Below are 17688 nucleotides of genomic sequence, written 5' to 3' on the forward strand. Positions count from 1 at the left end.
AGGCCCAGGCCGCCCTCCCCCAGGCCGCGCGGCTTCGAGAAAGCAGAAGCGAGCCCTGCCCCGGGGAGTCCCACAGGAGCGGGGATCTGGGAAGAGAAACTTGCGGACGAGGGAGTTAGAGCCGTGGACCCCCGCCCCCCGCCCGGGCGTCCTGCTTCGGAGGAGGGTCTCTGGGTCGGGCAGGGGCCACCTCTTGGCCCGCCCCTTGTCGCTGGACGTCCGAAGATTGGGCCATTTCCCTTGCCGCGCCCTTACCGCATATCGGGGTGCGCTCGGCCCGGCCCGCCCCACCCAGCCCTCCGCTCGCGCCCGGAGAGGAGGGGCCGCTGGCGCAGCGCCCCGGGACCCCGAGAGGCCGCCGCGGCACATCCAGACCTCCGCCGCTCCCGCGCCCTCTCAACCATCCTGGGATTCCCGGGCCCACCCGACCCAGCGGCGCGACCCTGGCCCTCCGGGACCCTCCGCTGACTCCACCGCGCACTTCCCGGGACCCCCACACACATCCCAGCCCTCCGGCCGATCCCTCCCTACTCGGTGCCGGGTGCCCCCGGCCATCTCCAGGCCCGGATCTCCTCCCCCAGGTCCCCGGGGCGGCCCCAGCCAGGCCCCCTCCGAACCCCGCCGGCGGCCCGGGCTGGGGCGCACCATGCGGCTGCGGCTCCGGCTTCTGGCGCTGCTGCTTCTGCTGCTGCCACCGCCCGCGCGCGCCCCGAAGCCCTCGGCGCAGGACGTGAGCCTGGGCGTGGTGAGCGCGGGGTCCGCAGGCTCCTGGGGTCTGCAGGGAGATTGGGAGAGGGAAGCCGGGCCCGGACTCCTGGGTCCGGAGGAGGCAGGGGCCAGATTCCAATATGCAAAGAGTGACTGAGGATGGGGTCTGTGCTCCCGGCTTCTTGGGTCTGTCGGGAGGTTTGGGGCTGGGATTTGGAGCTCTGGAAAGGAGCTGAGGTGCGGAGCTGAAGTCCAGACAAGACTGGCAAACCCGGGACGGAAGCGGGAACCTATGGAGGGGAGCAGGCAGGCATCCGGGGCTGGGGCCCTGGACTCTGGGTGCCTGGGAGGGGCAGGGCTGCCAGGATGGTGGTGGGCAGAGAGAGCCCATACTTTTCACCCAGCCCGCTTCACCTGTCCACTCCGATGCCCTAGGACTGGCTAACTCGCTATGGTTACCTGCCGCCACCCCACCCTGCCCAGGCCCAGCTGCAGAGCCCTGAGAAGTTGCGCGATGCCATCAAAGTCATGCAGAGGTTCGCGGGGCTGCCGGAGACCGGCCGCATGGGTAGGTGGCCCCCACTCCTCCCCAGCCCTGCCTCTGCACCCAGCCTGACCACCGCCCAACAGCCTTTAGATCTCAGTGTGCTCCTGGAACACGGAGCTGTGAAGATGCTGATCTCAGACCCCAAACCCAGAGGGCCTCAGGCGTTCATCTTTCCATAAGCATTTATCAAGAATCTGGTGGCTCATGCCTGTAATCCCAGGGTTTTGGGAGGCGGAGACTCAAGGATTGCTTCAGGCCAGGAGTTTGAGACCAGCTTGGCCAACAAAGTGAGACCCCCCCACTCTCCAAGGAATTTTTTTTTTTTTTTTTTTTTGAGACGGAGTTTCCCTCTTGTTGCCCAGGCTGGAGTGCGATGGTACCATCTCGGCTCACCGCAACCTCTGCCTCCCAGGTTCAAGTGATTCTCCTGCCTCAGCCTCCTGAGTAGCTGGGATTACAGGCACGCACCACCACACCAGGCTAATTTTGTATTTTTAGTAGAGACGGGGTTTCTCCATGCTGATCAGGCTGGTTTCGAACTCCCGGCCTCAGGTGACCCGCCCGCCTTGGCCTCCCAAAGTGCTGGGATTACAGGTGTGAGCCACCGTGCCCAGTCCTCTAAGGATTTTTTTAAACTTAGCTGAGTGTAGTGGCATAGGCCTGTGGTCCCAGCTACTCAGAACGCTGAGATGGGAAAATTGCTTAAGCCCAGGAGTTCAAGGCTGCAGTGAGCTGTGATTGCACCATTGCACTCCAACCTAGGCAACAGATGGAGACCCAGTCTCTAACCAAATATACTTTGAGCATCTCTTAGATGCCACGCCCTTTCAGCTCCAATGGTATAATGATAAATAAAGTAGGTAAGGTTCCTGCTCTCATGGAGCTAACTTTCTTGAGGGAGAGAGACAGATCAAGAACATAAATATGCAAGATAATTTCAGATGGCGGTGAGTGTTTGGAAAAAAATAAAATGCTATTGGCATTGAGGGGCTGGTCTGGTTAGGGCAGGTTCCTCTGAAAAGTGTCATACGAGCTGAGACCACAAAGGGGAGGAACCAGCCATGGGAAGATGTGGAAGAAGAGTGTCCCGGGCAAGTGCAAAGACCCCACGGCATGCACAAGCTTGTGCGCCTGGAGCGCAAGGAGCATTGAAGAGCTCTGGTGAGAGGCCTCAGCCGAGGGCCCCGAAAGGTGATTAGGGTTGATTCCCAGGGGGATTAGCGGCCACCCAAGCGTTCTCAGAAGGGAAGCAACTCGGAACTTGGTATGACTTGCAATTTTTTTTTTTTTTTTTAGACAGAGTCTCACTCTGTCGCCCAGGCTGGAGTACAGTGGCGCAATCTCGGCTCATTGCAATCTCTGCCTCCCGGGTTCAAGCGATTCTCCTGCCTCAGCCTCCTGAGTAGCTGGGACTACAGGCATCCGCCACCATGCCCAGCTAATTTTTTTGTATGTTTAGTAGAGACAGGGTTTTGCCATGTTGGCCAAGCAGGTCTCGAACTCTTAGCCTCAAGCGATCAGCCCACCTTGGCCTCCCACAGTGCTGGGATTACAGGCATGAGCCACCGTGCCCGGCTTTGACTTGCAGTTTTAAGCTTCCTCTGGGTCCTGATGGAGAATGGAAGGCAGGAGCCCTGAGACCAGGCAGAAGGCGGCTGCGGAGTCCACATGAGGGATGGTGGCAGGAGGATGGGTGGCATATGTGGCCAGAAGTAGTTGGATTCGGGGTGTATATTTTGGAGGCAGGGCCGAGGAACTCTTCTGTGGGGTTAAGTGGGCAGGAAGAGGGAATTTGAAGGATCTGGCTCGCTACAAGGAAAGGTAGGCCCTGTGTCTGTCCTGGTGACTCACAAACAGCCTGGAACAGTGTCTGGCATCTATATGTCCTTCATCACTATTTGCCGCCTCAACAAATGAGGCACAGTTTGACCTTAATTTGGAGATGAGGCTACTGGGGATGGAGCCCAGCTGGGAAAGGGGACCCCGGAGAGACCTAACCCAGGAGGGGGTGGCTTGCCACAGGAGGCCAGAGACCCAGCTGGCCTGGGCACTTTGGACCTAATCTGGGTGTGAGGAGAAGTTGGCAGTGATGGTGTGAGGCCTGCACAGCTCCCAGGGGGTTCCAGCCTCAAAGGGTCCTCACTGCATACCCAGGGCTCCTTTCTCCAGAGTCCGCCCACCAGGGCCCAGGGAAGCTGGATGCAAAATCCTGGCCTGAGCCTCTGAGCACACCTGCATGCAGCCAGTTTGTCCCAGGCCAGGTGACGCCACTCCAAAGGGCAGTAGGAATGGCTTGGTAGGAGCTGGCTTCCAGAGACAGACTGCCTGGGTTCAAATCTGGGCTGTGGGGCCTTCGAGGGCACATTTCTTAAGCCCTCTGAGCCTCAGTTTTCCCACGTAGAAAGTTGACTGGTGCTATGATTAAGGCAGGCTCTCCTATTGTGGACCCACCCCCACCCCGCCAAATGTCTCCCGCAGACCCAGGGACAGTGGCCACCATGCATAAGCCCCGCTGCTCCCTGCCTGACGTGCTGGGGGTGGCGGGGCTGGTCAGGCGGCGTCGCCGGTACGCTCTGAGCGGCAGCGTGTGGAAGAAGCGAACCCTGACATGGAGGTAGGTCCTGGGGCCCACCCGCACCCTGGCCCTGCCTGCTGGGCTCCGGCTTTGAATGGCTGCCTGCTCCCTCCACGGCCACCCTTACACCTCACTCCCCTCTCCCCAGGGTACGTTCCTTCCCCCAGAGCTCCCGGCTGAGCCAGGAGACCGTGCGGATCCTCATGAGCTATGCCCTGATGGCCTGGGGCATGGAGTCAGGCCTCACATTTCATGAGGTGGACTCCCCCCAGGGCCAGGAGCCCGACATCCTCATCGACTTTGCCCGCGCCTTCCACCAGGACAGCTACCCCTTCGACGGGTTGGGGGGCACCCTAGCCCATGCCTTCTTCCCTGGGGAGCACCCCATCTCCGGGGACACTCACTTTGACGATGAGGAGACCTGGACTTTTGGGTCAAAAGGTAAAATCTCCTCTCTTATGAGAGATCCTCTTGCCAGGTCTGGTCTTAAGAATAAGTTTTCTGTTGTGTGTTTTGTTTTGTTTAAGAAACAAGGTCTCGCTCTGTTCCTCAGGCTAGAGTGCAGTGGTGCAATCATAGCTAACTGCAACCATGAACTTCTGGCTCAAGCAATCCTCCCACCTCAGACTCCAGAGTAGCTGGGATCACTGGTGCACACCACCATACCTGGCTATTTTGTTTGTTTGTTTTTTTTACTTTTTGTAGAAACAGGGTCTCATGATCTTGCTCAGGCTGGAGTGCAGTCGCACGATCACAGCTCACTGCAGCCTTCACCTCCTGGGCTCAAGTGATCCTCCCTCCTCAGCCACCATGTAGCCAGGACCACAGATGTGCACCACCACATCTGGTTAGTTTTAAAACTTTTTGTAGAGATGGGGCTTCACTATGTCACCAGGGCTGGTCTTGAACTCCTGGGCTCAAGTGATCCTCCCATCTTCGTCTCTCAAAGCATTGGGATTATAAGCATGAGCCACCACTCCTGGCCAATAATTAGGTTTAAATTATATTTATTGATGGAGTCTTTATCAGCTGGGAGGTCTCCAGAGGAACAAAACCAACAGGATGTTTGTGTGTGCATGTGTGTGTGGGATGTGTGTGCGTGTGTATGTGTGTGTGTGGGTGTGTGTAAAGAGATTTATTTTAAGGAATTGGCTCACGGGATTGTAGGGGCTAGCAAGTCCAAAATTTGTACGGCAGGCTGGCAACTCAGGATTTCAGTGACAGTCTGGAGGCAGAATTCCTTCCTCTCCAGGAAACCTTAGCTTTAGCTCTCAAGGCCTTGAACTGATTGGCTCTGCCCCCACCCCACCCCCAGCCACACTATGGAGCATGATCTACTTGACTTAAGGCCAACTGATTGTAGATGTTAATTGCATCTACAAAGACCTTCACCATGGCATCTAGACTGGTGTTTCACCAACCAGCTGGGCACGACAGCCGGGCCAAATTGACACACACAATGAACCATCACAGAGGCCTAGCAGGTGCCTAGCTCCAAGCCAGAGCTGGGGGCTTACAGAGACGAAAACAAATCTTTACCTGGCAGCTGAGTCAGAAGAGTGACTGGCAATGACAACACCCACGGTGACACAGCTCCACAGAATCCCAGCAGAGGAAGTCCTCAAGCCTGCAGGGGCTCAGAGATGTTGGCCCAAAGCTCTTGGGCAAGGGGAGGCTTCCTAGAAGAGGTGACTTCATTCCCTCAGTATATATATGAATATAGGCCGGGCGTGATTGCTTTCATCTGTAATCCTAGCACTTCGGGAAGCACAGGTGGGTGGATCACCTGAGGTCAGGAGTTTGAGACCAGCCTGACCAACATGTTGAAACCCTGTCTCTACTAAAAATACAAAAAATTAGCCGGGTGTGGTGGTGCACGCCTGTAATCCCAGCTACTGGAGAGGCTGAGGCAGGAGAATCGATTGAATCCTGGAGGCAGAGGTTGCAGCGAGCCGAGATCGTGCCACTGCACTCCAGCCTGGGCAACAAGAGCAAAACTCCATCTCAAATATATATATATATATGAATATCCACACATACACACTGAGTGCCTACTAGCACAAGACAAGACATACAGAGTTCCGCTCTCCCCACGTACACAGGGTTGAGATCCAGTGGGAAAGCAGTGAGCCAGCTGAGTCAGGGGTACGAGGAGCCAGTGACCAGAGAAATGACCCGGGACATATGAGGCTAGAAGCCAAAACTATGGCATCAGTAGGGAGACTGCAGAAGGCGGCAGGTCCTGGATCACCAAGGACCTTGAAAACATGTGGAAGACTTTGATCAATGGGGGAATCATTAAGGGGTTTTGCATTCCGGAACTATCATCAGCTTCAGCGAGGGGCAGGGGGTAGGATAGAGGCAGGGAGGCAGGAAGTTCTCGCAGGGTCCAGGCAAGAGATGGTGGAGTATGGTCCCGGGGAAGGGGCAAGTGGATGGATCTGAGGGAGCTTCAGTTAGGATGGGCAAGGATTGAGTTCTGGCTGGATCCTGGTGACAGGGGAGATGAGGCTGGGGCCCTTGGAGTATGGCATCCTGGTGCTGTTAATACAGGTGTGACAGTGGGAGGAGGAGGAGCAGGCTGGCAGAAGGCAGGCACGAGTGCAGGTCTGGGCAGGAGTCTGCAGCGCTCCGGGCTGGCCACACAGGTGGGGCAAGGGAGGTTGAGGATCCTGCCCTAGAGCTTGGTCTCCTCTGTCTGAGGTCAGGTTCCCCAGAGGTGGAGCTCCAGAGGGAAATTGTTGTGCAAGCAGTTTCTCAGGGGCCATGTGCTGAGGGGAATGGGGAGCAGGAACAGCCTAGAAGCTGAGTGAGGATGTGGTCTCAGCTGGAGAGGAGGCTGATCGCATGGGAGCTCTGCAGCAGGGATGGCAATGCCGGGGAGGCGGTCCCGCCTGAGGCCAGGCCCAGCTCTTTGTAGCCCCATATTAACTACATTGGCTGCTGGGGAGCCTGAGTGACAGGGGAAGGGGGCAGCCAGGGAGGGTGCCTAGGCCCTGTGGAGGGCTTGGTGAGGCAGAGGCTGGGGAGGCTGTGTGCCTCAACATTCACATATGGGCTTCGGCTGGGCGTGGTGGCACATGCTTGTAGTCCCAGCTACTCAGGAGGCTAAGGCAGGAGGATTGCTTGAGTCAGGGAGGTTGAGACTGCAATAAGCTGTGTTCACACCACTGCGCTGCGGCCTGGGTGACAAAGTGAGACCCTGTCACACACACACAAAAAGAGAATGTGGGCTTCAAAGTTGAATTCAAGTAAGTCAGGGTTCTTCCACTTGTAATGAACAACTTCCTTAACCTCATTGTCTCAGGTTCCTCACCTGAGAAAGGTGAGGAGAATGGCGCCTGCTGGTGGCGTGGGCTTGCCGATGAAATGAGCCATTCACCCATGCCTCTCAGCACAGGGCCTGCCCCGGGCCGCATACTGTGCATTGTCAGCTGCTGTCGGAGCTGGGCTAGCGGCCGCCTTGAGAGCCAGCAGTCCACGGGGGTTGGCGAGCTTCTGGGAAGAAAGGGTGGAACGTGACTGTCAGGTACAGAGCTACAGAGAACCCCAGCATGAAGGAGTAGGTGGCAGGGGAGAAGGACTCAACAGAGATGGAGAAAGACTAAGCCCAAAGGTGATCAACAACAAGAGTGAAGGAGGAAGTGGTCAGCTGTGGCTGGGGCAAAACAAGCCCAGTAAGTTACATTGGCCTGTGTTTGGTCATCCACGGACAAAGTGACCTTTTTAGTGCTGTAGGCCCAGCGCGTTGGGGAAGAATTTAGAATGCAGTGGGGATAGGTTTGAGAGGAGCGGGGGAAGTGAAGATTGAGTTGAGACCACTGGCTGGAGAACTTGACCGGAAAGGGAGGGCAGAGAGCGGCATGGGGTGAGGGGAGGGAATGGATCCAACGAGCGTCTTAGGATGAGGGAGTTGTGAGCGCTCAACACCATTACAAAGAAGGGATCGGGGATTGATAGACTGACAGATGCATGCACAGAGGCAGGTATGGATGCATGCACAGAGGCAGGGATGGATGGACGGACAGATGCATGCATAGAGGCAAGGATGGATGGATGAACAGATGCATGCACAGAGTCAGGGATGGATGAATGGACAGATGCATGCACAGAGGCAGGGATGGATAGACTGACAGATGCACGCACAGAGGCAGGGATGGATGGACGGACAGATGCATGCACAGAGGCAGGGATGGATGGAAGGACAGATGCATGCACAGAGGCGGGGATGGATGGACAGACAGATGCATGCACAGAGGCGGGGATGGATGGACGGACAGATGCATGCACAGAGGCGGGAATGGATGGACGGACAGATGCATGCACAGAGGCAGGGATGAATGGACAGATGCATGCGCAGAGGCAGGGATGGATGGATGGACAGACGCATGCACAGAGGCAGGGATGAATGAATGGACAGATGCATGCACAGAGGCAGGGATGGATAGACTGACAGATGCATGCACAGAGGCAGGGATGGATGGACGGACAGATGCATGCACAGAGGCAGGGATGGATGGAAGGACAGATGCATGCACAGAGGCGGGGATGGATGGACAGACAGATGCATGCACAGAGGCGGGGATGGATGGACGGACAGATGCATGCACAGAGGCGGGAATGGATGGACGGACAGATGCATGCACAGAGGCAGGGATGAATGGACAGATGCATGCGCAGAGGCAGGGATGGATGGATGGACAGACGCATGCACAGAGGCAGGGATGAATGGACAGATGCATGCACAGAGGCGGGGATGGATGGACGGACAGATGCATGCACAGAGGCGGGGATGAATGGACAGATGCATGCACAGAGGCAGGGATGGATGGATGGACAGATGCATGCACAGAGGCAGGGATGAAAGGACAGATGCATGCACAGAGGCGGGGATGGATGGACAGATGCATGCACAGAGGCGGGGATGGATGGACGGACAGATGCATGCACAGAGGCGGGAATGGATGGACGGACAGATGCATGCACAGAGGCAGGGATGAAAGGACAGATGCATGCACAGAGGCGGGGATGGATGGACAGATGCATGCACAGAGGCGGGGATGGATGGACGGACGGATGCATGCCCAGAGGCAGAGATAGATGGGTGGGTAGATTGGATGGACAGATGATGGTAGGTTCTTCTTGTCCTGGAGGAGGTGATCCAGGCTGAGTCCTCACACTTGGCAGAGCAAGAGGCAGGAGGTGAGCATGGGGAGATGCAGCTGTGTGCCCCAGTGCACCGGAAGTTACAGATGACATCGATGTCCTGTCCTGATGAAACAGGAAACACATTTGTCATTTGAGAGTTAGTGGCTGGGGCTGGGTGGAAGCTTGAGGGGCTGTGGGCCTGGAATGGGGCTGAGGGGAGTGTGCAGGAGCTGCCTGCCAAAGCCTGGGGCAAGGATGATAGGAGGTGCCGGGGCCCCTGTGGACTGCCCTCTGGGAATCTTGTGGGGCTGGGTCTGCACAGCTGTGGTTGTGTAACTTCCCCCAGATGCATGGCGTGACAAGGGTGCAGGAAGGGGTGCAGGGCCCGGAAGCCCAGTATGGCCAAGGAGAGACAAGGCAGGGAAGAAGGTGAGAGATGAAAGATATCGCCCTGATTGAAACACCAAACTACCCCCAGTTTCTCAGGAAAAGGACTCAGAGCAACAAGAGAACCTACAGTCGACAGGGAAATTCGTCAGTGCGGATGTGATTTGAGCAAGACCATTGAAGCCCCTGCTGAAAGGCAGGCTGGCAGAGCCAGGGTACCTGGCCATCTACCTTGAAGTCTCTGTGCCTCAGTTTCCTCCTCTGTAAAATGGGCATAGGAGACAGGTTTGGTGAGAAGTGAATGAAAACGTGTTTGCTACCCCTCTTAGGTCTCACGTTTCATGCTTAGATGCTCGGCGAGTGGCTTTAGGGACCGAGAGAAATTTGCTTTTCAGTTCACCAGGTCGTTACCTATGAACCTGCCCTGAACAGTGCTGACCTTAGTTAGAGATGGCCATGAAACTCATTCGCATGGGGTAATTGGGGCCTCCCTGTGGTGCTGCGGGGCTGTGTCTCTGTCTTGGTCTCTTCAGGCCTCTCAGCAGCTGGAGCAGGAGCTGGCAGGCGGCTCACCGATGGATAAGGAGCTGGGCTTTGGCCAGGGCTGACGTGGGAAGCGTCTCGGTCCTGCCGGTCCTGGTGCCTGAGCTGAATCCGGAGGGAAGAGGCTGCTGTGGTGGGAAGAGGCTGGGAGCAAGGCCTGGCGCTGGGCCGGCAGGCTGTGTTCTGAGAGTGCCTGCTAGAGGAGCTCTGTGTTCCCAAGGAGATGGAGGAAGACCTGGGGTGGGGTGGTACAGGGTAGGGAGAGGAGGGGCAGAGGCTGTGGACAGGGAGCTGGGGGAGGGGGGATGGAGGACTCAAGGGATGTAAGGGATATGGCTTGAGGAGGGATGGGGGCAGGAATGAGGGAAGGTCATGGGTCAAGGACATGGACCTACATCCCCAGCAGATGGGGTTGGCAAGGGGGAGACGGGTGGGGGTCGCTGACTATAGACTGTAGCTGGGAGGAGGGGATGCTGCCAGGGCTGGGGCTGCCTGAAGAGAATGGCACGCACCTTGTAGGCTCCTGCCCTCACCCCACCGCCCTCTTAAGTTTCTTTTATTTTCTTTTTCTTTTTTTTTTCTTTTTACTTTTTTTGAGACGGGGCCTTGTTCTGTCCTCCAGGCTGGAGTGCAGTGACATGGTCATGCGTCACTGCAGCCTCCACCTCCCGGGCTCCAGCAATTCTCCTGCCTCCCTGCCTCAGCCTGGGACCTGACTAGCTGGGACCACAGGCATGCGCCACCACTCCTGGCCAATTTTTAAAATTTTTTTGTAGAGATGGGGATCTCCTTATGTTGTCCAGGCCAGTCTTGAACTCTTGGGCTCAAGCGATCCTCCCACCTGGGACTCCAAAAGTGCTGGGTTTACAGGCGTGAGCCACCACACCCAGCTCCTCCCCCTCAAACTTCTGTGCACAAAGTGCTCCCTTCCCAGAGGAGGGGCCCCATCTGTGTGTAAGGTGGCCTATTCCTCTGTGTGTTCTCTGGATCTTTTCAGCCCTGTGGTCCAGTGTCCATCACAGCCATGCTGACTGGGTGACTGGAGACAGGGATGATGGAGAGTTCGGGAAGGGCTGGGCAGAGGAGGCTGGGGCCACCTCTAGAGGGTGTCCTGCTGTTCCTGTTGGCCCCAGCTGCACTCGCAGGGCCTTCCTGTGGCCCCTTTCCCCATGCAGGGGCGGCCGCAGCTCTCACCCACTTTCTCCTGCAGACGGCGAGGGGACCGACCTGTTTGCCGTGGCTGTCCATGAGTTTGGCCACGCCCTGGGCCTGGGCCACTCCTCAGCCCCCAACTCCATTATGAGGCCCTTCTACCAGGGTCCGGTGGGCGACCCTGACAAGTACCGCCTGTCTCAGGATGACCGCGATGGCCTGCAGCAACTCTATGGTAGGGGGAGAGGGACCTGCCGCGAAACCATCATTGCCCCATCCAGTGTCCTCTGCAGCAGGGCCAGGGGACGCACACCTGCCTGACTCTTTCCTCACAGGGAAGGCGCCCCAAACCCCATATGACAAGCCCACAAGGAAACCCCTGGCTCCTCCGCCCCAGCCCCCGGCCTCGCCCACACACAGGTGAGTCCCCCACCAACTCGGTGACCTTGGGTGACCAGCTGCCCAGCCTCAGTGTCCTCTGAGATGGGGATGGTGGGGGTCCCTGCCTTGGAGAAAACAAACCCCCCTGTCTACTCACCTCTCCTTTCCTCCCCAGCCCATCCTTCCCCATCCCTGATCGATGTGAGGGCAATTTTGACGCCATCGCCAACATCCGAGGGGAAACTTTCTTCTTCAAAGGTGAGTCATTTCACTTGGCCTCATATATGTTGGTTTCCTGCCCACTTCCAGTGACCCACTGGGACTGTGGGCTTACCCTGGAAGTGGAACTTTTTTTCTTCTTTGAGACACGGTCTTGCTTTGTTGCCTGGGCCGCAGTGCAGTGGTGTGATCATGGCTCACTGCAGCCTCAAAATACTGGGCTCAAGTGATCCTCCCACCTCAGCCTCCCTGGTAGCTGGGACCACAGGCACATGCCACCACGCCTTGCTAGTAATTTATTTTATTATTTTGTAGAGATGGAGTCTCACTACATTGCCCAGGCTGGGCTCAATCTCCTGGCTCAGGTGATTCTTCGGTGTCAGCCTCCCAATGTGCTGGCATTACAGGTCTGAGCCACCAGGCAAGGTCCTGGCACTTTTAGTGCTAAAAAGGGAAAAGTCTCAGGCGGGCCAGGATGGGCTGGTCACCCTAGATCCACTGCGCCCTTAATTTCCAGATGGGACCCCTCCCCACCCAGCCACACACCCTCGGGGAGGAGACCTCCTGCTGTCTCATGCATTCCTGCGAACCCCTTTGTCCCATGCAGGCCCCTGGTTCTGGCGCCTCCAGCCCTCCGGACAGCTGGTGTCCCCGCGGCCCGCACGGCTGCACCGCTTCTGGGAGGGGCTGCCCGCCCAGGTGAGGGTGGTGCAGGCCGCCTATGCTCGGCACCGAGACGGCCGAATCCTCCTCTTTAGCGGTGAGTGGGACCGGCGGCGGGGCGCGCTGGGGCCAGCGCGGGGAGCCCACCCCTGACCTCCCGGCCTCCGCCCTGCAGGGCCCCAGTTCTGGGTGTTCCAGGACCGGCAGCTGGAGGGCGGGGCGCGGCCGCTCACGGAGCTGGGGCTGCCCCCGGGAGAGGAGGTGGACGCCGTGTTCTCGTGGCCACAGAACGGGAAGACCTACCTGGTCCGCGGCCGGCAGTACTGGCGCTACGACGAGGCGGCGGCGCGCCCGGACCCCGGCTACCCTCGCGACCTGAGCCTCTGGGAAGGCGCGCCCCCCTCCCCTGACGATGTCACCGTCAGCAACGCAGGTGGGGAGCGCGGTGACCTGCGGGTTACTGGGCCTGGGGGTGGGGAGAAGGATGTGGGGAATGGGGACATGGAGGCCACCCTTCGGGGATGGGGGTCCTTGGGCATCAGGGAGCGGCGGGGCGGGGCGGGGCGGGACCGGGACTCAAGCTCTGCTCCTCCAGGTGACACCTACTTCTTCAAGGGCGCCCACTACTGGCGCTTCCCCAAGAACAGCATCAAGACCGAGCCGGACGCCCCCCAGCCCATGGGGCCCGACTGGCTGGACTGCCCCGCCCCAAGCTCTGGTCCCCGCGCCCCCAGGCCCCCCAAAGCGACCCCCGTGTCCGAAACCTGCGATTGTCAGTGCGAGCTCAACCAGGCCGCAGGACGTTGGCCTGCTCCCATCCCGCTGCTCCTCTTGCCCCTGCTGGTGGGGGGTGTAGCCTCCCGCTGATGGGGGGAGCCATCCAGACCGAACAGCGCCCTCCACGGCCGAGTCCCCCGCCGCTGGACCTGGTCGGGGGTTGTGAGGCGCTGCGGAGGCCCCTTGTCTGTTCCCACGGACGGGGGCTCTGGCGCGGACTAAGCAGGGTGGATCTCCCGCGCAGGGGCGGCGGCGGCGGGGACCGGTCGCCTGGCGCTGGGCTCAGTCTCCTCAGGGTCTGAGACCCCGGCGCCGCCACCGGAACCCGCCTTCAGGGGCGCACGCGCGCTGGGACCATGCGTGGGTCGTCGCCCCCGTCGTTCCCGCCCGGCGGCCGCCAGGGGGCGATCGGACCCTGCCTCCCGAGCCCGGGGAGGGGCGGGGAGGACAAGGGGCGGGCCTGCGGCCTCACCCAGAGGCCGCTGCTGCCCCCGCAGGACCGTCCTTTTCCAGGAAGAGCCAGCTTTTCTCGGAGCGCAGTCCTGGGACTCTCCGCAGCCCCGCCCCGCCTGGCCACTGCGCCTGGCGTTCCTGGGTCGTTAGAGGACAGGCCTGACTGCGAAGCTGTGCCTTGCCCCTCTCCCACCCGCAGTTTCTCACCCCGTTCTGCTCCCACAAGGCCCCCCTACAGTCACTGCCACACTGGTGGGGACCTGGGACCCAGACCCGGAACCAGCCCAGATATCACCCCTGAGGACCCATGCGCCACGTCCTGGGTGGTGGAATCAGTGGCTGGAGGGACGACCCTTGCTCTCCAGACTGTTAATCTTTTCCGTTCCTCCCCCGCCACCCGCCTCCTCCTCCCCAGGCCACCCAACTTGGGCACCTCCCTGGGCCCAGAACTGCCTTCCATTCAATGGGGAACCCTTCTATCCCCAAGAACCCCTTCCCTGCTTGCACCGTGGAGAGAACAGCTTGACTCCCATCAACTCAACGCTGGTGGAAAGACAGGGACCGAACCCTGGCTCAGGCCTGGTCATTGCCTCCTCAGCACTCCCTCCTGGGAGGCCCTAGCTCTAGAGTGAGGGGTGGGTGGAACCTGGCGGCACCTCGTTCACCCTGTCCCCACTCCCCACAGTTTTAGGATCTAAATGATTGCCTCTGGAACTATTCTTCTAGACTATCCCACATCAGAATCACTGGGAAATTTAAGTTTGCAGATCCCACACTCAACCTGAATCCTCACTCAGGGTGGGGTCAGGAATCTGCATTTTAACTAGTCGCGGGGATTGTGGGGGGCAGTAGCTGGCTGTTTCTTGGCATTTCTGTGGCTCTGCAGTGTTCCTCCACCCCAGGACCAATATCTTCAGGCCACACTGATGGCCTGACCCCCATGGGTAGAGTCACTTAGGGGCCACTTCCTAAGTTGCTGTCCAGCCTCAGTGACCCCCTAGTGCTTCCTGGAGCTGAGGCTGTGGGCGGCTGTCGCAGCAACCAGGAGAGGGGTTGCCCCAATTGCTCATACAAACAGATCAGCATGAGGACAGAAGGCAGGAGACTGGTCAGTTACCCGGGAATTCTGGGCTGCCAGGAAACAATTTGGGCCTCTGTCAGTTTCTTTTCCATGTATGAGGAGGGGGAAATTTGTATATTAGAAACCTATTCATCCCACTCAGGACAATAAAAATGAATGGACAAAAAGCCCTTCCATTCTTCTGAGCATTGATGGACCTGGGGAGAAGTGTGGTGGCAGGAACTGGACTGACCTGAATCTCCCTGCTTTGCAGAAGGAATCCATGGTTGATGGGGAATCTAAGAAGGAAGAGTGGGCCCGGGTGTGGTGGCTCATGCCTTAATCCCAGCATTTTGGGAGGCCCAGGCAGACGGATCATTTGAGGTCAGGAGTTCGAGACCAGCCTGGCCAACACTGAAATCCCATCTCCACTAAAAACAGAAAAGAAATTAGCCAGGCATGGTGGTGCATGTCTGTTATCCCAGCTGCTAAGGAGGCTGGGACAGGATAATCACTTGAACCCGGGAGAGGAAGGTTGCAGTGAGCCAAGATCTCACGATTGCACTCCAGCCTGGGCAAAAGAGCAAGACTCCGTCTCAAAAATAAAAATAAAAATAATAAGAAGAAAGAAGAGTCGGAGGACGAAGCGGAGAGGAACCCAAAAGTTGGTTATGGGGCACCCGGAGGACGGACGGCCACTGTGGAATTGAGACTGCCTCGTGGCTCCATGTAGACTTCCAGAGCCTTTAAAATTTTATGACTGCTACACGAAAATGTCATGTCAAAGTGATTATTTTTATTTTTTAAGTGGTATCATTTAAAAATGGCATGGTCTCATAATCAAAATGTAACACTTTTGTGCTTCAAAGGACATCATCCAGAAAGTTGGAAAGAGGCTGGGCACAGTGACTCACGCCTATAATCTGAATAGCTTAGGAGGCCAAAGTGGGAGGATGGCTTGATCTCAGGATTTCAAGACCAGCCTGGGCAACATAGTGAGACCTTGTCTCTACAAAATAATCAAAAAATTAGCCGGGCATGGTGGCAACCCGTGTCTGTATTCCCAGCTACTTGGAAGGCGAAGAGGAGAGAATCACCTGAAGCCGGGAAGTCTTGGCAACAATGAGCCGTGATCACGCCACTGCACTCCACCCCGGGCAACAGGTGTGTCTCAAAAAAATAAAAATAAAAATAAAATTGGCTGGGCACGGTGGCTTATGCCTGTAATCCCAGCATTTCGGGAGGCTGATGCAGACGTTTGAGACGCAGGTGTCACTTGAGGTCGAGAGTTTTAGACCAACTGGCCAACATGGTGAAACCCTGTCTCTACTAAAAATACAAAAATTAGCCAGGCGTGGTGGCGCATGCCTGTAATCCCAGCTACTTGAGAGGCTGAGGCAGGAAAATCGCTTGAACCCGGAAGTCGGAGGTTGCAGTGAGTCGAGATCGTGCCTCTGCACACCAGCCTGGGAGACCAAGCGAGATTGTATCAAAAAAAAAAAAAAAAGAAACACAAAAATTGTCACATGATACCATTTCAGCGCACTAAGATGGCTGGAATTAAAAAGACACAGAGCATAACAAATGTATCTGGGGATGTGGAGAAACAGGAACCCCTGGGCACTGCTGCTGGGAATGTAAAATGACAGACATTTTGAAAAATAGTCTGGCTGTTCCTCGGAAGGATAAAAACACATTTGCCATGTAACCCAGCTATTCTTCTCCTTCATACGTATCCAAGAGAAGTGAAAACATAAGTCTGCACAGAAACTTTTGCGTGAATGTTCACAGCAGCGTTATTCAGAATAGCAAAAAAGGGGAAAGAACGCAAACTTCCTTTGAGGGGTGAATGGAGAAACCAAATGTGGTCTATCCACACAGTAGAATATTATTCAGCCAGAAGAAGGAATGAAGGACTGATCCGTGTTACAACACAGATGAACCTCAAGAACAGCATGTTCAGTGAAAGAAGCTAGACACAGAAGATCACGTAGTGTATAATTCTACTTATAAGAAATCTCTGGGAGAGATGCATCCATCGAGAGAGAAAGTAGATGAGCCCAGACGCAGTGGCTCACGCCTGTAATCCCAGCATTTTGGGAGGCCAGGGCGGGCAGATCACTTGAGGTCAGGAGTTGGAGACTCCTTGGCCAACATGGTGAAATCCCATCTCTCCTAAAAATACAGAAATTAGGCCAGGCTGAGTGGCAGAACAAGACTCCACCTAACAAAAAAAAAAAAAAAGAAACACAAAAATTGTCACATGATACCATTTCAGCGCACTAAGGTGGCTAGAATTAAAAAGACACAGAGCATAACAAATGTGTCTGGGGATGTGGAGAAACAGGAACCCCTGGGCACTGCTGCTGGGAATGTCAAATGACAGACATTTTGAAAAATAGTCTGGCTGTTCCTCAGAAGGATAAAAACACATTTACCATGTAACCCAGCTATTCTTCTGCTTCATACATATGAAGTGAAAACATACGTCTGCACAGAAACTTGTACGTGAATGTTCACAGCAGCATTATTCGGAATTAGCCAAAAAGTGGAAAGAACCCAAATGTCCTTCGAGGGGTGAATGGAGAAATCAAATGTGGTCTATCCACACAGTAGAATATTATTCAGCCAGAAAAAGGAATGAAGGACTGATGCGTGTTACAACACAGATGAACCTCAAGAACAGCATGTTCAGTGAAAGAAGCTAGACACAGAATATCACCTAGTATATAATTCTACTTATAGGAAATTTCTGGGAGAGATGCATCCATCGAGAGAGAAAGTAGATGAGCCCAGACACAGTGGCTCACGCCTGTAATCCCAGCACTTTGGGAGGCCAAGGCGGGCAGATCACTTGAGGTCAGGAGTTCGAGACTCCTTGACTAACATGGTGAAACCCCGTCTCTACTAGAAATACAAAAATTAGCTGGGTGTGGTGGCACGTGCCTGTAATCCCAGCTACTCGGGAGGCTGAGTCAGGAGAATTGCTTGAACCCAGGAGGCAGAGGTTGCAGTGAGCCGAGATTGTGCCACTGCCCTTCAGCCTAGACAACAGAGCGAGACTCTAAGAAAAAA

At 56.5% G+C, this 17688-nt stretch overlaps 2 protein-coding genes across 2 annotated transcripts; one reads left to right on the plus strand and one right to left on the minus strand.

The window, feature by feature from the left end:
* The first annotated feature begins 51 nt into the window (after positions 1–51).
* Positions 52–13190, plus strand: MMP25 (matrix metallopeptidase 25). Its single transcript, XM_031002704.3, has 10 exons — positions 52–745; positions 1144–1276; positions 3734–3869; positions 3979–4271; positions 11119–11295; positions 11396–11480; positions 11617–11699; positions 12268–12420; positions 12499–12756; positions 12919–13190. The coding sequence occupies exons 1-10, from the start codon at positions 647–649 to the stop codon at positions 13188–13190; spliced, it is 1689 nt and encodes a 562-aa protein (XP_030858564.3). The 5' UTR covers positions 52–646.
* Positions 4821–11119, minus strand: LOC101130963 (sialidase). Its single transcript, XM_055365067.2, is given in 5 exon segments — positions 4821–7032; positions 7147–7562; positions 7565–8033; positions 8035–8088; positions 8090–11119. Coding segments are annotated over 4 exon segments (1296 nt in total). The 5' UTR covers positions 8813–11119; the 3' UTR covers positions 4821–7032; positions 7147–7512.
* Positions 13191–17688: the final 4498 nt, after the last annotated feature.

Source organism: Gorilla gorilla, chromosome 18 (genome assembly GCF_029281585.2).
Source record: "Gorilla gorilla gorilla isolate KB3781 chromosome 18, NHGRI_mGorGor1-v2.1_pri, whole genome shotgun sequence".
Lineage (NCBI taxonomy): Eukaryota > Metazoa > Chordata > Mammalia > Primates > Hominidae > Gorilla > Gorilla gorilla.

Coding starts and splice junctions, on each gene's coding strand:
- MMP25 (XM_031002704.3), top strand. CDS start 647: ATGCGGCTGCGGCTCCGGCTTCTGGCGCTGCTGCTTCTGCTGCTGCCA. Junction 746..1,143: donor AGGACGTGAGCCTGGGCGTG/GTGAGCGCGGGG, acceptor CCGATGCCCTAG/GACTGGCTAACTCGCTATGG. Junction 11,296..11,395: donor TGGCCTGCAGCAACTCTATG/GTAGGGGGAGAG, acceptor CTTTCCTCACAG/GGAAGGCGCCCCAAACCCCA.